General features: G+C 43.9%; 1 protein-coding gene across 2 annotated transcripts in view; it reads right to left on the bottom strand.

The window, feature by feature from the left end:
• BAIAP3 (BAI1 associated protein 3) overlaps positions 1-23,491 on the bottom strand; it is a 292,957-nt gene that overhangs the window by 141,592 nt on the left and 127,874 nt on the right. For both annotated transcript variants that reach the window (XM_077274813.1, XM_077274812.1), the window contains exon 2: positions 20,159-20,299. In XM_077274813.1, coding sequence (XP_077130928.1) covers positions 20,159-20,289 — 131 coding nt within the window. In that variant the 5' untranslated portion in view covers positions 20,290-20,299. The remainder of the gene's footprint in view (positions 1-20,158; positions 20,300-23,491) is intronic.

The raw sequence follows: 23,491 nt of genomic DNA, 5'->3' as shown, positions 1-23,491 counted from the left end.
TATCTGACAGAATTGCAGGGGTGTCAATACTTTTGGCCATGACTGTATATATATATACAGGTCCTTCTCAAAAAATTAGCATATAGTGTTAAATTTCATTATTTACCATAATGTAATGATTACAATTAAACTTTCATATATTATAGATTCATTATCCACCAACTGAAATTTGTCAGGTCTTTTATTGTTTTAATACTGATGATTTTGGCATACAACTCCTGAAAACCCAAAAAACCTGTCTCAATAAATTAGCATATTTCACCCGTCCAATCAAATAAAAGTGTTTTTTAATAACAAACAAAAAACCCATCAAATAATAATGTTCAGTTATGCACTCAATACTTGGTCGGGAATCCTTTGGCAGAAATGACTGCTTCAATGCGGCGTGGCATGGAGGCAATCAGCCTGTGACACTGCTGAGATGTTATGGAGGCCCAGGATGCTTCAATAGCGGCCTTAAGCTCATCCAGAGTGTTGGGTCGTGCGTCTCTCAACTTTCTCTTCACAATATCCCACAGATTCTCTATGGGGTTCAGGTCAGGAGAGTTGGCAGGCCAATTGAGCACAGTAATACCATGGTCAGTAAACCATTTACCAGTGGTTTTGGCACTGTGAGCAGGTGCCAGGTCGTGCTGAAAAATGAAATCTTCATCTCCATAAAGCATTTCAGCCGATGGAAGCATGAAGTGCTCCAAAATCTCCTGATAGCTAGCTGCATTGACCCTGCCCTTGATGAAACACAGTGGACCAACACCAGCAGCTGACATGGCACCCCACACCATCACTGACTGTGGGTACTTGACACTGGACTTCAGGCATTTTGGCATTTCCTTCTCCCCAGTCTTCCTCCAGACTCTGGCACCTTGATTTCCGAATGACATGCAAAATTTGCTTTCATCAGAAAAAAGTACTTGGGACCACTTAGCAACAGTCCAGTGCTGCTTCTCTGTAGCCCAGGTCAGGCGCTTCTGCCGCTGTTTATGGTTCAAAAGTGGCTTTACCTGGGGAATGCGGCACCTGTAGCCCATTTCCTGCACACGCCTGTGCACGGTGGCTCTGGATGTTTCCATACCAGACAGTCCACTGCTTCCTCAGGTTCCCCAAGGTCTGGAATCGGTCCTTCTCCACAATCTTCCTCAGGGTCCGGTCACCTCTTCTCGTTGTACAGCGTTTTCTGCCACATTGTTTCCTTCCAACAGACTTACCATTGAGGTGCCTTGATACAGCACTCTGGGAACAGCCTATTTGTTGAGAAATTTCTTTCTGGGTCTTACCCTCTTGCTTGAGGGTGTCAATGATGGCCTTCTTGACATCTGTCAGGTCGCTAGTCTTACCCATGATGGGGGTTTTGAGTAATGAACCAGGCAGGGAGTTTTTAAAAGCCTCAGGTATCTTTTGCATGTGTTTAGAGTTAATTAGTTGATTCAGAAGATTAGGGTAATAGGTCGTTTAGAGAACCTTTTCTTGATATGCTAATTTATTGAGACAGGTTTTTTGGGTTATCAGGAGTTGTATGCCAAAATCATCAGTATTAAAACAATAAAAGACCTGACAAATTTCAGTTGGTGGATAATGAATCTATAATATATGAAAGTTTAATTGTAATCATTACATTATGGTAAATAATGAAATTTAACACTATATGCTAATTTTTTGAGAAGGACCTGTATATATAAAATATATATATTTTTTGTATACTCATATAAATCAAACTTTATTCTTTTCAAAGTTGCATTTTCAGATTATTTTGACAATTAGTATGTAAATTTAAAAAAAACAAAAACAGTTTTTTTTAATCATCAATCTGCCTCCCTGGCCACATTTTTTTTTTTATTTGTTTTTGTTCCCCTCCATTGTTTTCTCTGCCATCATCTATAATTTGCCAGTCACAGAAGCTGCACTTTCCTAATTAAGACACAGTACAGCTAATCACACTATTTACATTAGCCTTACCATCTACTTGCCGGAAAATACTTTTTATATAATTGTAGATTTATACACCAGAGTGGGAATATCATGAGTGACCTATGAACTGCGAGCAATTAGCGGCACAACACGCAGTGCCATGATGCCCACAATCTGAAATATTCCAGCGGTGAAAACGAGAAGAACATTAATGAGCTCAGAGCGGCACCTTTATCACCATTTACTCAGAAATATGACAATTCTTTTCTTTAGGCGCATGTGATTACTTAGAATGTTTAACCATTAGTACTACTTGAACATGAAATTTTATGTCCTTTGGAAAGTCTTCTATTAAAAATTATAAATACTCCCCTCCCCAAGTAGGGTTAGCCTTTAAATTAATTTTTATATATTTTTGGGCTTGTAAAAAATTTGATACCACCATGATCTAAATCAATAGGGTGGTTCAGGTGATACATGGACCTAGTGTTGGCGCTAAAAAAAAAATGAAAGAAAAAAAAAATCGCATTGTGCACTATTCTGTCCCATATTTCACATGAGGCTAGCCTATTCAAGTCCACGGGTGCGCAAAAAAAAAAATCAGATCCCAAAATGGATCATCCGCAGAGCATCCAATATTTACGGATACAATTTCATTAACAACCTAGGAAACAATATTTGATCGTGTACACTTTAAAGTGTTGATGTATAAAGATGGATGCCACGTAGATGTAACACCCGGACACGCCGATGCCACATGGATGACAATTCGGATGACTATCTTCGAAGTTTTCAAATGATTTTTTAATACACTCTTGTGACCCAAGCAATAACTTAAATGGATCAGTCATCATAACATAAAAAAAACCTGCCTAGCAATGTATCACAGGCATTCAAAAGTTTGCTGTGGTCTCCTGACATTCTCTGAAGACACAATTTGCATATTTAAATTCCCAGAGGAGCTGTAACGTGGCTTGGGGAAGTAGCTCGTCTTTCATGCCCCAACACACTACATGAAGGTGGGGGTCCTGGCTTCATATATGGATGGACGACGAACTTGCAGGACGCATGATACCGATGACTTCGGTTGGCCAGGACCAGATGTTGAGAGGTTCAATGAAGGAGACCACCAATAGCATGTAACCAGTCTTTTACCAAACAACAACTTGGTGGCATGTACAATAGATGTTGGGTTCATAACTTCACGAACATTCCCTTTAGTACATGGAGCATCTTCGCACACACATTCTCTTTTCCCTTCTCTAGGCTTGCTTGTTTCTCACTCAACCAGTTTCTCTGCCTTAACCACAACCCAGTACAGTACTTCCCCACTAATGGTACCACAGTCCAGTAAGTGAGAGTCCTATACTTCAAGCCATGATTAAGCGTTCTTTTCCCCCTTGGGGGAGCTACTTCTGCCACTATGGCCATTATTTAGCTTGCTGGCTGGCTGACGCCTTGGAACTACCGCCAGGGGTAATCTGTTCTTCTCTCATTCCCTGTTCCATCCTGGCCCGCTACCTCTCTTTCCTGCAGACACAGGGCCATACTGCTAGTCGTCCTATCCCAGGAGCCGTCTCAGTACATCACTCGGTCCTTCTGTCACTTTTCCTTTCTATACTCAGGATCACGCTATCCATTCCCTTGGTCTCCGCTCATTTCAGGGACATCATCAGGGACAAAGCAATCCATTGCCTATAAGTCTCCTTACATTGTCATGCCAGGTATGTCACTCTCCACAAGGAAAAACGTTACCCCATAGACCGCAGTCATGGGCCTCTCATACAGCAAATCAGATCTCATGCTTTGCACTGATGGGGGGGCAACTGTTATGACCCCAATGGCAGAGGGTCTCAGAAATAATTACTAAGTCTGCAAACACAAAAACCAGCTCATAGGGCAGTGGTAACTGGGCTGACCATATATCTAATCCTAGCACCACAAATAACAGCAGCCGGGGAACGTGCCTACGTTGATTCTAGACGTCTCGCGCCAGCCGGAGAACTAACTAACCCTAGAAGGAAAAAGAAAGACCTTTCTTGCCTCCAGAGAAAAGACCCCAAAAGTTGGATACAAGCCCCCAACAAATAATAACGGTGAGGTAAGAGGAAAAGACAAACGTAAGAATGAGCTAGGTATTTAGCAAAGAGAGGCCCACTAGCTAATAGCAGAATATAGTAAGATAACTTATATGGTCAGCAAAAACCCTATCAAAAATATCCACGCTGGAAATTCAAGAACCCCCGAACCGTCTAACGGCCCGGGGGGAGAACACCAGCCCCCTAGAGCTTCCAGCAAGGTCAGGAATCACATTTAGTACAAGCTGGACAAAAAAGAGAGCAAGCAAATAACCCAAAAAACAAAGAAGCAGGACTTAGCTTAATTTTGCACGAACCAGGACCAGCAGATAGGAGCAAACAAAAAGGATCTGATTACAACGATGCCAGGCACAGGACTAAGGATCCAGGAGGTTTATATAGCAACACCCCTGGACTAACGACCCAGGTGGGTGCAAACTGAGGGAAGAAAATCCCAGAGTCATATCACTAGTAACCACAAGAGGGAGCCAAAAAAGTCTAATTCACAACAGTACCCCCCCCTTAAGGAGGGGTCACCGAACCCTCACCAAGACCACCAGAGCGATCAGGATGAGCAGCGTGAAAGGCACAAACTAAATCGGCCGCATGCACATCAGAGGCAACCACCCAGGAATTATCCTCCTGACCATAGCCCTTCCACTTGACCAGATACTGAAGCCTCCGTCTGGAGAGATGAGAATCCAAGATCTTCTCCACCACGTACTCCAACTCGCCCTCAACCAACACCGGAGCAGGAGGCTCAACAGAAGGAACCACAGGCACAACGTAGCGCCGCAACAAAGACCTATGGAACACGTTGTGAATGGCAAACGACACCGGAAGATCCAAGCGAAAGGACACTGGATTAAGGATTTCCAATATCATGTAAGGACCGATGAAGCGAGGCTTAAATTTAGGAGAGGAGACCTTCATAGGAACAAATCGAGAAGACAGCCATACCAAATCCCCAACACGAAGTCGGGGACCCACACCGCGGCGGCGGTTGGCAAAACGCTGAGCCTTCTCCTGTGACAACTTCAAGTTGTCCACCACATGATTCCAGATCTGCTGCAACCTATCCACCACAGAATCAACCCCAGGACAGTCAGAAGGCTCCACATGTCCCGAGGAAAAACGAGGATGGAAACCAGAGTTGCAGAAAAATGGCGAAACCAAAGTAGCGGAACTAGCCCGATTATTAAGGGCAAACTCAGCCAACGGCAAGAAGGTCACCCAATCATCCTGATCTGCCGAAACAAAACACCTCAAATAAGCCTCCAGAGTCTGATTAGTTCGCTCCGTTTGTCCATTAGTCTGAGGATGAACGGCAGACGAGAACGACAAATCAATGCCCATCCTAGCACAAAAGGATCGCCAGAACCTGGAAACAAACTGGGATCCTCTGTCAGACACAATATTCTCAGGAATGCCGTGCAAACGAACCACATTCTGAAAGAACACAGGAACCAGATCGGAAGAGGAAGGCAGCTTAGGCAAAGGCACCAAATGGACCATTTTAGAAAAGCGATCACATACCACCCAGATGACAGACATGCCCTGAGACACCGGGAGATCAGAAATGAAATCCATGGAAATGTGTGTCCAAGGCCTCTTCGGGACAGGCAAGGGCAAGAGCAACCCGCTGGCACGAGAACAGCAAGGCTTAGCTTGAGCACAAGTCCCACAGGACTGCACAAATGACCGCACATCCCGTGACAAGGAAGGCCACCAAAAGGACCTAGCCACCAGATCTCTGGTGCCAAAAATTCCCGGATGACCTGCCAACACCGAGGAATGAACCTCGGAAATGACTCTGCTGGTCCACTTATCAGGAACAAACAGTCTGTCAGGTGGACAAGAGTCAGGTCTACCAGCCTGAAATCTCTGCAACACGCGTTGCAAATCAGGAGAAATGGCTGACAAGATAACTCCTTCTTTAAGAATACCAACTGGTTCTGCGACTCCAGGAGAGTCAGCCACAAAGCTCCTTGAAAGAGCATCAGCCTTCACATTCTTTGAACCTGGTAAATACGAGACCACAAAGTCAAAACGGGAGAAAAACAACGACCAGCGGGCCTGTCTAGGATTCAGGCGTTTAGCAGACTCGAGATACATCAAATTTTTGTGATCAGTCAAGACCACCACACGATGCTTAGCACCCTCGAGCCAATGACGCCACTCCTCAAATGCCCACTTCATGGCCAGCAACTCCCGAATGCCAACATCATAATTCCGCTCAGCAGGTGAAAACTTCCTAGAGAAGAAAGCACATGGTCTCATTACCGAGCAACCAGGGCCTCTCTGTGACAAAACGGCCCCTGCCCCAATCTCAGAAGCATCCACTTCGACCTGAAAGGGAAGTGAGACATCAGGCTGGCACAAAACAGGCGCCGAAGTAAACCGGCGCTTCAACTCTTGGAACGCCTCCACGGCTGCAGGAGCCCAGTTAGCAACATCAGAACCTTTCTTGGTCATATCCGTCAAAGGTTTAACAACGCTAGAAAAATTAGCGATAAAACGACGGTAGAAGTTAGCAAAACCCAAGAACTTCTGAAGACTCTTAACTGACGTGGGTTGAGTCCAATCATGAATAGCTCGGACCTTGACTGGGTCCATCTCCACAGCAGAAGGGGAAAAAATAAACCCCAAAAAGGGAACCTTCTGTACTCCAAAGAGACACTTTGAGCCCTTAACAAACAAAGCATTCTCACGCAAAACCTGAAACACCATCCTGACCTGCTCCACATGTGAGTCCCAATCTTCAGAGAAAACCAGAATATCATCCAGATAAACAATCATAAATTTATCCAGATACTTCCGGAAAATATCATGCATAAAGGACTGAAACACTGAGGGAGCATTAGAGAGCCCAAAAGGCATCACCAAGTACTCAAAATGACCTTCGGGCGTATTAAATGCAGTCTTCCATTCATCTCCTTGCTTAATGCGCACAAGGTTGTACGCACCACGAAGAACTATCTTGGTGAACCACTTGGCACCTTTAATCCGGGCAAACAAGTCCGACAACAGAGGCAAAGGATACTGAAATTTAACAGTGATCTTATTCAGAAGCCGATAGTCAATACAAGGTCTCAAAGATCCGTCCTTCTTGGCCACAAAAAAGAATCCTGCACCAAGAGGGGAAGAGGATGGACGGATATGCCCCTTCTCCAGAGACTCCTTGATATACGAACGCATTGCGGCATGCTCAGGTACAGACAGATTAAATAATCTTCCCTTAGGAAATTTACTACCTGGAATCAAATCTATGGCGCAGTCACAGTCCCTATGAGGAGGCAGAGCACTGGATCTGGACTCGCTGAACACATCCTGATAATCAGACAAATACTCAGGAACTTCCGAAGGAGTAGAGGAAGCAATAGACACCGGCGGGGAATCAGCATGAATTCCCTGACAGCCCCAACTTGACACAGACATTGCCTTCCAATCCAAGACTGGATTGTGGGTCTGTAACCATGGCAGACCCAAAACGACCAAATCATGCATTTTATGCAGAACAAGAAAACGAATCACCTCCCGATGTTCAGGAGTCATGCACATGGTTACCTGCGTCCAAAACTGCGGTTTATTTTCCGCCAATGGCGTAGCATCAATACCTCTAAGAGGAATAGGATTTACCAACGGTTCAAAAACAAAACCACAGCGCTTGGCAAATGACAGATCCATAAGACTCAGGGCAGCACCTGAATCCACAAACGCCATAACAGGGTAAGAAGACAATGAGCAAATTAAAGTCACAGACAAAATAAATTTAGGTTGCAAATTACCAATGTCGACAGGACTGACAACCCTTGTTAGGCGTTTAGAGCATGCTGATATAACATGTGTAGAATCACCACAGTAAAAACACAACCCATTCTGACGTCTATGATTTTTCCGCTCATTTCTAGTCTGAATTCTATCACATTGCATTAAATCAGGTGTTTGTTCAGACAACACCACCAGAGGATTAGCGGTTTTGCGCTCCCGCAAACGCCGGTCAATTTGAATAGCCAGCGCCATGGAATCATTCAGACATGTAGGAATGGGAAAACCCACCATCACATTCTTAATGGCTTCAGAAAGGCCATTTCTGAAATTTGCGGCCAGAGCACACTCATTCCACTGAGTAAGCACGGACCATTTCCAAAATTTTTGGCAATACACTTCAGCTTCATCCTGGCCCTGAGAAATAGCCAGCAAGGCTTTTTCTGCCTGAACTTCAAGATTGGGTTCCTCGTAAAGCAATCCGAGCGCCAGAAAAAACGCATCAATATTTGCCAATGCCGGATCTCCTGGCGCTAGCGAGAAAGCCCAATCCTGAGGGTCGCCCCGTAAAAAAGAGATAACAATTTTAACTTGCTGAGCTGAATCTCCAGATGAACGGGGTCTCAGAGAAAGAAACAATTTACAATTGTTCCTGAAATTCCTAAACCTAAATCGGTCTCCAGAAAACAGTTCAGGAATAGGTATTTTAAGTTCAGACATAGGACTACTGGTAACAAAATCTTGTATGCCCTGCACACGAGCAGCAAGCTGGTCTACACTTGTAATCAAGGTCTGGACATTCATGTCTGCAGCAAGCACAAGCCACTCAAAGGTAAAGGGGAGGAAGAGAGGAAAGAAAAAAAAAAAACTCAAAATTTCCTTTCTTATTATCCCACTTCTGCAATGCATTAAACATTCAATGTTGGCCTGGCATACTGTTATGACCCCAATGGCAGAGGGTCTCAGAAATAATTACTAAGTCTGCAAACACAAAAACCAGCTCATAGGGCAGTGGTAACTGGGCTGACCATATATCTAATCCTAGCACCACAAATAACAGCAGCCGGGGAACGTGCCTACGTTGATTCTAGATGTCTCGCGCCAGCCGGAGAACTAACTAACCCTAGAAGGAAAAAGAAAGACCTTTCTTGCCTCCAGAGAAAAGACCCCAAAAGTTGGATACAAGCCCCCAACAAATAATAACGGTGAGGTAAGAGGAAAAGAGAAACGTAAGAATGAGCTAGGTATTTAGCAAAGAGAGGCCCACTAGCTAATAGCAGAATATAGTAAGATAACTTATATGGTCAGCAAAAACCCTATAAAAAATATCCACGCTGGAAATTCAAGAACCCCCGAACCGTCTAACGGCCCGGGGGGAGAACACCAGCCCCCTATAGCTTCCAGCAAGGTCAGGAATCACATTTAGTACAAGCTTGACAAAAATGAGAGCAAGCAAATAACCCAAAAAACAAAGAAGCAGGACTTAGCTTAATTTTGCACGAACCAGGACCAGCAGGTAGGAGCAAACAAAAAGGATCTGATTACAATGATGCCAGGCACTGGACTAAGGATCCAGGAGGTTTATATAGCAACACCCCTGGACTAACGACCCAGGTGGGTGCAAACTGAGGGAAGAAAATCCCAGAGTCATATCACTAGTAACCACAAGAGGGATCCAAAAAAGTCTAATTCACAACAGGCAACACCCCGAAACATATGTCTGCAAATTGAGATATTGGTTTGGCTTTTACCCCAAGTCATGTGGTTAGGCTCGTTAAAGGGTCAATACTGACTTTTAGGATTGCTACTTCCAATAGGTGGTACTAGAGTTCAAGTTCTCTAGCTTTCTGAAGAGATAATTTGCACATTGACAATTTTAATTACGCACCTGCCTCCATAGATCAGACTCCATTGATTTTCCAGAAAATCCCACAGATGATTGATCGAATTTGGATCAAAGGGATTTGGAGGCCATGTGATCTCACTGACATTTTTTGCAGAATGGCAGGGGTATTAGAGATTATCGCTGCTATGAAGGGGTGAACCTGGTCTGTAGAGTGGTTAGGTAGGTAGCACATGTCAAAACTTCCAAATGAAAGCCAGGACTCAAGGATTCCCAGCAGAACCTTTCACCATCATGTGGCCTCTGCAGGCTTCTCCGCATAATGCAACCTGGTACCATTAATTTCCTAGGTAAGCGAAGTACAGTACATGCACATGATGTAAAAAGAAAAGGATCATCATACCAGGCCTCAAGATTGCACTGCTTCAGCACTCATTGCTGAACACCTACTGTATGGGAACTATGAAGTTCCTGCACATTGACTGTATGGCATAGTGATGAAGCAGGCACAGGAGCTGTGTCCACTTTATCATCTAGGGGTGTCGTGTTATGACCCCAATGGCAGAGGGTCTCAGGAATAATGCTAAGTCAGTAAATACAGAAAACCAGCTCATAGGGCAGTGGTAACTGGGCTGACCATATAACTAATCCTAGCACCACAAATACCAGCAGCCGGGGAACGTTCCTACGTCGATCCTAGACGTCTCGCGCCAGCCGGAGAGCTAACTACCCCTAGAAGGGAAAAGAAAGACCTTTCTTGCCTCCAGAGGAAATACCCCAAAAAGTTGGATAGAAGCCCCCCACAAATAATAACGGTGAGGTAAGAGGAAAAGACAAACAAAAGAATGAGCTAGGAATTTAGCAAAGAGAGGCCCACTAGCTAATAGCAGAATATAGAAAGATAACTTACAGTGGGGCAAAAAAGTAATTAGTCAGTCAGCAATAGTGCAAGTTCCACCACTTAAAAAGATGAGAGGCATCTGTAATTTACATCATAGGTAGACCTCAACTATGGGAGACAAACTGAGACAAAAAAATCCAGAAAATCACATTGTCTGTTTTTTTATCATTTTATTTGCATATTATGGTGGAAAATAAGTATTTGGTCAGAAACAAACAATCAAGATTTCTGGCTCTCACAGACCTGTAACTTCTTCTTTAAGAGTCTCCTCTTTCCTCCACTCATTACCTGTAGTAATGGCACCTGTTTAAACTTGTTATCAGTATAAAAAGACACCTGTGCACACCCTCAAACAGTCTGACTCCAAACTCCACTATGGTGAAGACCAAAGAGCTGTCAAAGGACATCAGAAACAAAATTGTAGCCCTGCACCAGGCTGGGAAGACTGAATCTGCAATAGCCAACCAGCTTGGAGTGAAGAAATCAACAGTGGGAGCAATAATTAGAAAATGGAAGACATTCAAGACCACTGATAATCTCCCTCGATCTGGGGCTCCACGCAAAATCCCACCCCGTGGGGTCAGAATGATCACAAGAACGGTGAGCAAAAATCCCAGAACCACGCGGGGGGACCTAGTGAATGAACTGCAGAGAGCTGGGACCAATGTAACAAGGCCTACCATAAGTAACACACTACGCCACCATGGACTCAGATCCTGCAGTGCCAGACGTGTCCCACTGCTTAAGCCAGTACATGTCCGGGCTCGTCTGAAGTTTGCTAGAGAGCATTTGGATGATCCAGAGGAGTTTTGGGAGAATGTCCTATGGTCTGATGAAACCAAACTGGAACTGTTTGGTAGAAACACAACTTGTCGTGTTTGGAGGAAAAAGAATACTGAGTTGCATCCATCAAACACCATACCTACTGTAAAGCATGGTGGTGGAAACATCATGCTTTGGGGCTGTTTCTCTGCAAAGGGGCCAGGACGACTGATCCGGGTACATGAAAGAATGAATGGGGCCATGTATCGTGAGATTTTGAGTGCAAACCTCCTTCCATCAGCAAGGGCATTGAAGATGAAACATGGCTGGGTCTTACAACATGACAATGATCCAAAGCACACCACCAGGGCAATGAAGGAGTGGCTTCGTAAGAAGCATTTCAAGGTCCTGGAGTGGCCTAGCCAGTCTCCAGATCTCAACCCTATAGAAAACCTTTGGAGGGAGTTGAAAGTCCATGTTGCCAAGCGAAAAGCCAAAAACATCACTGCTCTAGAGGAGATCTGCATGGAGGAATGGGCCAACATACCAACAACAGTGTGTGGCAACCTTGTGAAGACTTACAGAAAACGTTTGACCTCTGTCATTGCCAACAAAGGATTTATTACAAAGCATTGAGATGAAATTTTGTTTCTGACCAAATACTTATTTTCCACCATAATATGCAAATAAAATGATAAAAAAACAGACAATGTGATCTTCTGGATTTTTTTGTCTCAGTTTGTCTCCCATAGTTGAGGTCTACCTATGATGTAAATTACAGACGCCTCTCATCTTTTTAAGTGGTGGAACTTGCACTATTGCTGACTGACTAAATACTTTTTTGCCCCACTGTATATGGTCAGCAAAAAATCCTATCAAAAATATCCACACTGGAAATTCAAGAACCCCCGAACCGTCTAACGGCCCGGGGGGAGAACACCAGCCCCCTAGAGCTTCCAGCAAGGTCAGGAATAACATTTAGTACAAGCTGGACAAAAATGATAGCAAACAAATAACCCAAAAAACAAAGAAGCAAGACTTAGCTTAATTTAGCACGAACCAGGACCAGCAAACAGGAGCAAACAGAATGTGTCTGATAACACCGATGCCAGGCACTGGACTAAGGTTCCAGGAGGTTTATATAGCAACACCCCTGAAGTAACGACCCAGCTGGGTGCAAACAGAGGGAAGGAAATCCCAGAGTCATATCACCAGTAACCACTAGAGGGAGCCAAAAAAGTCTAATTCACAACAGTACCCCCCCCTTAAGGAGGGGTCACCGAACCCTCACCAAGACCACCAGGGCGATCAGGATGAGCAGCGTGAAAGGCACGAACCAAATCGGCCGCATGCACATCAGAGGCAACCACCCAGGAATTATCCTCCTGACCATAACCCTTCCACTTGACCAAATACTGAAGCCTCCGCCTGGAGAGACGAGAATCCAAGATCTTCTCCACCACGTACTCCAACTCGCCCTCAACCAACACCGGAGCAGGAGGCTCAGCAGAAGGAACCACAGGCACAACGTAGCGTCGTAACAAAGACCTATGGAACACGTTGTGAATGGCAAACGAAACCGGAAGATCCAAGCGAAAGGACACAGGATTAAGGATTTCCAATATCTTGTAAGGACCGATGAAGCGAGGCTTAAATTTAGGAGAGGAGACCTTCATAGGAACAAATCGAGAAGACAGCCACACCAAATCCCCAACACGAAGTCGGGGACCCACACCGCGGCGGCGGTTGGCAAAACGCTGAGCCTTCTCCTGTGACAATTTTAAGTTGTCCACCACATGATTCCAGATCTGCTGCAACCTATCCACCACAGAATCTACTCCAGGACAGTCAGAAGGCTCCACATGTCCCGAGGAAAAACGAGGATGGAAACCAGAGTTGCAGAAAAATGGCGAAACCAAAGTAGCGGAACTAGCCCGATTATTTAGGGCAAACTCAGCCAACGGCAAGAAGGTCACCCAATCATCCTGATCTGCCGAAACAAAACACCTCAAGTAAGCTTCCAGAGTCTGATTAGTTCGCTCAGTTTGTCCATCAGTCTGAGGATGAAAGGCAGACGAGAACGATAAATCAATGCCCATCCTAGCACAAAAGGATCGCCAGAACCTGGAAACAAACTGGGATCCTCTGTCAGACACAATATTCTCAGGAATGCCGTGTAAACGAACCACATTCTGAAGGAACACAGGAACCAGATCGGAAGAGGAAGGCAGCTTAGGCAAAGGCACCAAATGGACCATTTTTGAAAAGCGATCACATACCACCCAGATGACAGACATACCCCGAGACACCGGGAGATCAGAAATGAAATCCATGGAAATATGTGTCCAAGGCCTCTTCGGGACAGGCAAGGGCAAGAGCAACCCGCTGGCACGGGAACAGCAAGGCTTAGCTCGAGCACAAGTCCCACAGGACTGCACAAATGACCGTACATCCCGTGACAAGGAAGGCCACCAAAATGACCTAGCCACCAGATCTCTGGTGCCAAAAATTCCCGGATGACCTGCCAACACCGAGGAATGAACCTCGGAAATGACTCTGCTGGTCCACTTATCAGGAACAAACAGTCTGTCAGGTGGACAAGAGTCAGGTCTACCAGCTTGAAATCTCTGCAACACACGTCGCAAATCAGGAGAAATGGCTGACAAAATAACTCCTTCTTTAAGAATACCAACAGGTTCTGTGACTCCAGGAGAGTCAGGCACAAAGCTCCTTGAAAGAGCATCAGCTTTCACATTCTTTGAACCTGGTAAATACGAGACCACAAAGTCAAAACGGGAGAAAAACAATGACCAGCGGGCCTGTCTAGGATTCAAGCGTTTAGCAGACTCGAGATACATCAAATTTTTGTGATCAGTCAAGACCACCACACGATGCTTAGCACACTCGAGCCAATGACGCCACTCCTCAAATGCCCACTTCATGGCCAGTAATTCCCGATTGCCCACATCATAATTCCGCTCAGCAGGCGAAAACTTCCTAGAGAAGAAAGCACATGGTCTCATTACCGAGCAACCAGGGCCTCTCTGTGACAAAACGGCCCCTGCCCCAATCTCAGAAGCATCCACCTCGACCTGAAAGGGAAGTGAGACATCAGGCTGGCACAAAACAGGCGCCGAAGTAAACCGGCGCTTCAACTCCTGGAACGCCTCCACGGCTGCAGGAGCCCAGTTAGCAACATCAGAACCTTTCTTGGTCATATCCGTCAAAGGTTTAACAACGCTAGAAAAATTAGCGATAAAACGACGGTAGAAGTTAGCAAAACCCAAGAACTTCTGAAGACTCTTAACTGACGTGGGTTGAGTCCACTCATGAATAGCTCGGACCTTGACTGGGTCCATCTCCACAGCAGAAGGGGAAAAAATAAACCCCAAAAAGGGAACTTTCTGTACTCCAAAGAGACACTTTGAGCCTTTAACAAACAAGGCATTCTCACGCAAAACCTGAAACACCATCCTGACCTGCTCCACATGTGAGTCCCAATCTTCAGAGAAAACCAGAATATCGTCCAGATAAACAATCATAAATTTATCCAGATACTTCCGGAAAATATCATGCATAAAGGACTGAAATACTGAGGGAGCATTAGAAAGCCCAAAAGGCATCACCAAGTACTCAAAATGACCTTCGGGCGTATTAAATGCAGTCTTCCATTCATCACCTTGCTTAATGCGCACAAGGTTGTATGCACCACGAAGATCTATCTTGGTGAACCACTTGGCACCCTTAATCCGGGCAAACAAGTCCGACAAGAGAGGCAAAGGATACTGAAATTTTACAGTGATTTTATTCAGTAGCCGATAGTCAATACAAGGTCTCAAAGATCCATCCTTCTTAGCCACAAAAAAGAATCCCGCACCAAGAGGGGAAGAGGATGGACGGATATGCCCCTTCTCCAGAGACTCCTTGATATATGAACGCATTGCGGCATGTTCAGGTACTGACAGATTAAATAATCTTCCCTTAGGAAATTTACTACCTGGAATCAAATCTATGGCGCAGTCACAGTCCCTATGAGGAGGCAGAGCACTGGATCTGGACTCACTGAATACATCCTGATAATCAGACAAATACTCAGGAACTTCCGAAGGAGTAGAGGAAGCAATAGACACCGGCGGGGAATCAGCATGAATTCCCTGACAGCCCCAACTTGACACAGACATTGCCTTCCAATGCAGGACTGGATTGTGGGTCTGTAACCATGGCAGACCCAAAACGACCAAATCATGCATTTTATGCAGAACAAGAAAACGAATCACCTCCCGATGTTCAGGAGTCATGCACATGGTCACCTGCGTCCAAAACTGCGGTTTATTTTCTGCCAATGGCGTAGCATCAATACCTCTAAGAGGAATAGGATTTACTAACGGTTCAAGAACAAAACCACAGCGCTTGGCAAATGACAGATCCATAAGACTCAGGGCGGCACCTGAATCCACAAACGCCATAACAGGGTAAGAAGACAAAGAGCAAATTAAAGTCACAGACAAAATAAGTTTAGGTTGCAAATTACCAATGGCGACAGGACTAACAACCCTTGTTAGGCGTTTAGAGCATGCTGATATAACATGTGTAGAATCACCACAGTAAAAACACAACCCATTCTGACGTCTATGATTTTTCCGTTCATTTCTAGTCTGAATTCTATCACATTGCATTAAATCAGGTGTTTGTTCAGACAACACCACCAGAGGATTAGCGGTTTTGCGCTCCCGCAAACGCCGGTCAATTTGAATAGCAAGCGCCGTAGAATCATTCAGACTTGTAGGAATAGGGAAACCCACCATCACATTCTTAATGGCTTCAGAAAGGCCATTTCTGAAATTTGCGGCCAGAGCACACTCATTCCACTGAGTAAGCACGGACCATTTCCGAAATTTTTGGCAATACACTTCAGCTTCATCCTGGCCCTGAGAAATAGCCAGCAAGGCTTTTTCTGCCTGAACTTCAAGATTGGGTTCCTCGTAAAGCAATCCGAGCGCCAGAAAAAATGCATCAATATTCGCCAATGCCGGATCTCCTGGCGCTAGCGAGAAAGCCCAATCCTGAGGGTCGCCCCGTAAAAAAGAAATAACAATTTTAACTTGCTGAGCAGAATCTCCAGATGAACGGGGTCTCAGAGAAAGAAACAATTTACAATTATTCTTGAAATTCCTAAACCTAAATCGATCTCCAGAAAACAATTCCGGAATAGGTATTTTAGGTTCAGACATAGGACTACTGGTAACAAAATCTTGTATACCCTGCACACGAGCTGCCAGCTGGTCAACACTTGTAATCAAGGTCTGCACATTCATGTCTGCAGCAAGCACACACCACTCAAAGGTAAAGGGGAGGAAGAGAAGGAAGGAAAAAAAAAACAAACTCAGAATTTCCTTTCTTATTATCCCACTTCTGCAATGCTTTAAACATTCAATATTGGCCTGGCATACTGTTATGACCCCAATGGCAGAGGGTCTCAGGAATAATGCTAAGTCAGTAAATACAGAAAACCAGCTCATAGGGCAGTGGTAACTGGGCTGACCATATAACTAATCCTAGCACCACAAATACCAGCAGCCGGGGAACGTTCCTACGTCGATCCTAGACGTCTCGCGCCAGCCGGAGAGCTAACTACCCCTAGAAGGGAAAAGAAAGACCTTTCTTGCCTCCAGAGGAAATACCCCAAAAAGTTGGATAGAAGCCCCCCACAAATAATAACGGTGAGGTAAGAGGAAAAGACAAACATAAGAATGAGCTAGGAATTTAGCAAAGAGAGGCCCACTAGCTAATAGCAGAATATAGAAAGATAACTTATATGGTCAGCAAAAAATCCTATCAAAAATATCCACACTGGAAATTCAAGAACCCCCGAACCGTCTAACGGCCCGGGGGGAGAACACCAGCCCCCTAGAGCTTCCAGCAAGGTCAGGAATAACATTTAGTACAAGCTGGACAAAAATGATAGCAAACAAATAACCCAAAAAACAAAGAAGCAAGACTTAGCTTAATTTAGCACGAACCAGGACCAGCAAACAGGAGCAAACAGAATGTGTCTGATAACACCGATGCCAGGCACTGGACTAAGGTTCCAGGAGGTTTATATAGCAACACCCCTGAAGTAACGACCCAGCTGGGTGCAAACAGAGGGAAGGAAATCCCAGAGTCATATCACTAGTAACCACTAGAGGGAGCCAAAAAAGTCTAATTCACAACAGTGTCGGCTGTATTATGCAGGAAAGACTCTGTTCTAATGTCCGTGATTGGAGATCAAATCAGTACTGGTCGTTTAACCCCTTAGATGCTGCAGTCAATATCAACCGTAGCATCTAAGTGGTTATACTGAAAGCGTCTGCCTCATTGAGCAAACTTGGTGGGGTGGTTCAGAACTCAGGCACCCACCAATTGACATGTACAAAACAGAGGTTATTCTGTATCAAAAATATTTTACATTTTAGTTACCCAAGACCAAGTAACCAAAAGATCAGTAGTATTATAGTAACAAAAACTAATGGTGTAACAAGAAGCTCATGGGCTCCAAAGCAAAAGCTCCAACAGGGCCCCCAACTATAGTCATGGCCGAAAGTTTTGGCACCCTTTAAATTTGGTTCAGAAATGAAGTATTTCTCCCCAAAACATATTGCAATTACACATGTTTTGGTATAAACTTGTTTTATTTCCTTTGTGTGTTGGAACAATACAAAAAACAGAAAAAAGGCAAATCGGACATAAGGTCACACAAAACCCACAAAAATGGGTTGGCTAAAATTGTTGGCACCCACAACTTAATAAATCGCTTCCTATAACCATCAACGAGCTTCTTTCACCTCTCAACTCGAATTTTGGACCACTCTTCTTTTGTAAACTGCTCCAGGTCTCTCATATTTGAAGGTTGTCTTTGAAGGCACCCAATGCCAGAGGCAGCCAAGCACCCCAAAATATATTTGAACCTGCATTATATTTGACTGTTGATAGTGTTTTCTTTGTAGGTCTCATTCCATTTTCGGTAAGTAGTAATAATAATAAATATTAATCTTTATTTTTATATAGCGCTAACATATTCCGCAGCGCTTTACAGTTTTGCACACATTATCAACGCTGTCCCCGATGAGGCTCACAATCTAAATTCCCTATCAGTATGTCTTTGAAATGTGGGAGGAAACCGGAGTGCCCGGAGGAAACCCACGCAAACACGGAGAAAACATACAAACTCTTTGCAGATGTTGTCCTGGGTGGGATTAGAACCCAGGACTCCAGCGCTGCAAGGCTGCAGTGCTAACCACTGCACCACCGTGCTGCCCTATTATTATTAGTAGTAGTAGTAGAATGATGTGCTTTACCAAAAAGCCTGGGACGCAAACCCAGCTTTCTGACACTAGAAACTACATTGTGACCCAAAATCCTTTGGTAATCTTCAGATTTCTTGATGCTTTGCACACAGTCAATGCACCCAGTGCCAGAGGCAGCATAACCACCACAAAACATCTGTGAACCTCCACCATACTTGACTGTAGGTACTGTGTTCTTTTCTTTGTAGGTCTCATTCTATTTTCGGTAAATAGTAGAATGATGTGCTTTACCAAAAAGCTCTATCTTGGTCTCATCTGTCCATAAGACGCTTTCCCAAAAGGGGCATCTCTCAGTCAGCCGTGGGGTCCTCCTAGGTCTCCTGCTATAGCATATAATTTCTTTCAAATGTTGGTGGATAGTTCACACAGATATTGATGCACCCTGAGTCTGCAGGAGAGCTTGAATTTCTTTAGAACTTGATTGGGGCTGATTATCAGCCATCCAGACTAGCCTGCGTTGCAAACTTTCATCAATTTTTCTCCATCCATGTCCAGGGAGATTAGCTACAGTGCCATGGGTTATAAACTTCTTGATTAGATTTTGCACCCTGAGAGAGGGAAAATCAAGATCTCTGGAGATGGACATGTAACCTTCTCAAGTCCTCAGACAGTTCTCTTCACCTCTTTCCTGTTCTCCATGCTTAGTGTAACAGACGCAGACACACAATGCAAAGATTGAGTCAACATCCCCCTTTTTATCTGTCTTCAGGTGGGATTTTCATATTGCCCACGCCTGTTACTTGCCACAAGTGAGTTTAAATGAGCATCACACGCTTGAAACAAAGTTGTTTACTGACAATTTTGGAAAGGTTTTGTCAATTTTGTGGATTTTGTGTGAATTTATGTCCAATTTTGTCTTTTTTTGGTCATTTTTTTGTGTTGTTCCAATGCACACAAAGGAAATAAACATGTATAACAAAACGTGTGTAATCACAATACATTTCTGGAAGAAATGCTTCCTTTTCTGGAACAATTTCAAGGGAGCAAACACCTTCGGCCAGGACTGTATTTGCAAGTCTTGAATATTAATGGTCTATTCTTAGTTGCCAAAGGGACCTTTTGGCCCCCCTAGGCTCCAAACGAGGGTGCGATTGCAACCCCTGCACCTATAGTTGCACCATAGTTACACCCCTGACAGGGATTATCCTGTACTCTGGCCTCCATTGTGAATGTTCTTTCTTCTCTGCTTGTAGAACTCTCCAGCCAAAAGCTTCAGGTCCTATTTGTCTTGGATGTGACATGCACTTCCTTAATATCTTCTGAGATACAATTCCATGGCAGTTTCCAGCTGCACGTAAATCTGAGAGACTCTCGTATCCACCATGTGAACTGGACACATCCCCGAGGATCACAGCTACGAGCCGCTCTGACATAAACACACAGTTTGATCACTCGGAGTTGACATACATATTTTATGACTGCACATCACCTGCGGCTTTCCATCCAGACCTCATACAGAAAACTCATGAGCTTTTCCTTATTTAGACCACTAACAGTTGTCTTATGAAGGGCGCACGCATAAATTCAGATCATATTAAGTCTTTGACGCTTTTACCTGACAGCACTTGTCACCTTGCCGGTCTCCTGCGTTGGCGTGCTGGACTCAGTCTCCGCTCTTCGTCGAAAAGACTGACGGTTTTGCACTTGTCTTAGGACGCTGCTTTTAATCTCTAGTAGTGTGGACATCTTGGTTGCCCTGTGGATAAAAGGAAAGAAATTAATTATTTCAATGATTAAACTTGATCTCTGATCAAATTAATAGTGACATCATCATTTACTTAAATATTTGCAGAGAAAATCAGGTTACAAGGCTCTGCAGTTAGATGAAAGAAAATCTCATTATTTTTAATACACAGAACTTTCTGGTATAAATCACGTGTTATTGCGGCATTCACAATCAGCAGTCTGCTCTCCTTTTTCACCCTCATTTTCCCTGAACTTTAGGGCTGAATTATTTTCTCTGGTAATTAAAAAAAAAATAAAAAAAAAAAAGCAATTGGGTCTCCAAAGCAAATATCAAAATTTTTCCTCCTGCTCCTGTACCGGGTTTACACTAATACACTCACTTGAGAGAAATCATGACACTTCTTCTGGCATCTCATCCTGTTGACCAGTAAGTAATGTTCCTTTTAAAGGGAATCTGTTGTGATGTAATGTGGCATGGGGTGATGGCCGTGGTCGAGATAATAATCTCTCTTGGCCCGGCATGTTACATAAAAATGGGATTTCCGGGCAAGTGTGGACTTGTTCTGTCGGGGTGCTATGTACGTGCAGGCCGCATGTGACCAACGTTGCTGGTTGGCCAGGACCAAATGTTTTACAGTTCAATGAGGAAGACCACCAGTTTCAAATAAACTTTTTACTGAACATTAAGTTAGGGAGAGTTATATACAGTAGATAGTGGGCACATATCTTCTCGAACGTTTCCTTGACAATGCGTAACATTTTCCTTACACAAATTCAATCCCTTTCGTGTCTCTTTACTTGTCCTCTGTCTCCACTACTTCACCACAACCCAGTTCAACACTAGAGTTCAGCTAGCAAGAGTCTTTACTCAATCGTCTACTGACCCTCTGAAACTCCCAACCAGGGCACTCTGTCCTGCCTGTGCCCTATACCTTTAGGATTTATAAACTCTGGGCATTACTGCCAGGTGTCCTCTCCCAGGACCAGTCTCTGATAAATCACACTGTCTCTTGGTCAGTCTCTCGTTTCTGCTCAAAAATTATGCTCGCTTCTAGGGACACCCAATAAATACGGCACTACTCACACGACATTAGGTCTCTTCTCTAGGCACTCTAGGCCCTATCTGGTGCCTCAACAGGAAACGGTCTCTTTCCCTTCAGCTTTTCCCCCCTCACACTCTGGGCTTGCCCCAAACATTAACTCTTGCTTTCCCTATTGTCAAGCTGCACGCGTTATCAACATTACTAACACAAGTCACAATCCACATTATACATCACTATAACGCTAGATAAAAACCTAAGAAGGACACCAGGAGTAATCTAAGATATAACTATAAATAAGGCGTAGGACAAGGATAAAGAGGGAAGGGGTCAAGCACAAAAATGCTAACATAAATCATATCAATAAATTATGCAGATCTGACAAAATAATGAAGTATATAAAATTCAATAGTTTATTAATTGTCAGAAAAAAAAAATCATACATAAAAGGTATAAATATATAGACCAGCTGAAACCAATGCAGCGGAGCACAGAGCAAATAGAATGTTTGGGATGTAGATCTGAAAAAACCTCTAGATATGGGTACAGTACATAAAACAAAAATATAGATCAAATTCAAGCCTCAGTATATTGGTAATAAAAATATGAACAACATGTAAACAAACCAACAACATGGCTTCAAAATACAATGTGATTACTTGTCCTTCAATGTACAAAGTAGTAACGTCTAGTAAAATGCATGTGCAGGAGAGGTTAAGATAAACACTGCGGTAATTATCCAAACACATGCCGATGCAGCCGGGTTCCCTACGCACGTTTCGGCGCTTGCCTTCTTCCTGGGGGATACATATCGACCCTCGCATATGTTCCCCCTCACTGCCTCACAACTTATAGCTTTATTAGAGCTTAGGGACAAGTCATAGGCATCTGTCTCAGAAGTTTGTCTCAACATCACCTCTTGTCTTCAATGTTTTGTAAATTACAAGCCAATTTTAGAGACCTCTGCTCTATGGGTACCACAGTAAACTTTTTCACAACCTTAGACACCTAAGGATTTTGGCACGATCCCCTTTTTACCGTGGAGAACCAAAAAAGGTGACATTAAACCTTTTATTTGCCCAGTCCATTAACCACACCACTATCCTAGACTGTAAGGAAAGATGACATTAAAAGGGGATGAATAGACTTTGATATCAATATTAGATAACTGGTGGTCCAACACCTGCCACCCCCCATGATCAGCCATTTGCAGCTCCAGTAGTGGACGAATATACTTATTGTATAGAGCTACAGCTTTGTACACCGTGTAGTGACCGAACATAGGTACTTCAGCTGAGCTACGGTACCCAAGAATGCCCTTGTATAATGTACAGAGTGATGGTCTACCGACTTTGCAGACCATCTACATCTGACCACTTGAGGAGCTGCAAACAGCTTATCATGGGGCTCCCTGAGTTGGACCTCCACCGATCTGATATTGATGACAATCGAGTTGGTGGAAATTTATTCGCTTATCCTATTCCGTTGACCACAAAAGTGTTCTGTTGTCCTACTGCTTTTGATTTGCCGACCTGGCGCGACTTCACATGATGACATCATGCCAGGCTGGCTAACCAAAAGCAGAGGTGTGGATGTCAACAGGTAAGAGGAGGTTCTCCAGCTTCCATGCGGTGGCCACAGATTACAGTCATGGACGATGGAAAGGGATATGCAAATCTATTCACACCAACTCTCTTAACTGGCCATCAATATTAGACTCTTGGAAACCCATTTTAACCCCAAATTACTGTATTCGTGATATATCAGTTTATTTTGTTTTCCCTTTTCAGAGCTGAGACCATAATATCTAAGCAGAACTTGTTATTTAGAAGAGGTGATAGAATATCTTGAGGTCATTCATAAACACAAGTGCAACAATAAAACAAGGGCATAACCTATGGCGACAAGATGCCAACGATAAATTTAAATGGTAGCACAATTAGCTGCCGTAGACCATCCCTTTGTCCATCATTTCATTAGGAGAACAGTAGCACAAGGATGTATTTGTAACCTATGATAGCTTCTGTTGAGCCTCACATACATTTGCTAGGCATAAGCAATCAGACGTGTGTTCTCCGGGATGATAAAAATACCTGATCTCTGAATATAACCTCATTAGTCAAAAGGCTTCACATTTCCAGTATAACAGTAATTAGCCGTCA

Source organism: Ranitomeya variabilis, chromosome 7 (genome assembly GCF_051348905.1).
Source record: "Ranitomeya variabilis isolate aRanVar5 chromosome 7, aRanVar5.hap1, whole genome shotgun sequence".
NCBI classification, from domain to species: domain Eukaryota; kingdom Metazoa; phylum Chordata; class Amphibia; order Anura; family Dendrobatidae; genus Ranitomeya; species Ranitomeya variabilis.
This window is presented reverse-complemented; position numbering and strand designations above follow the sequence as displayed.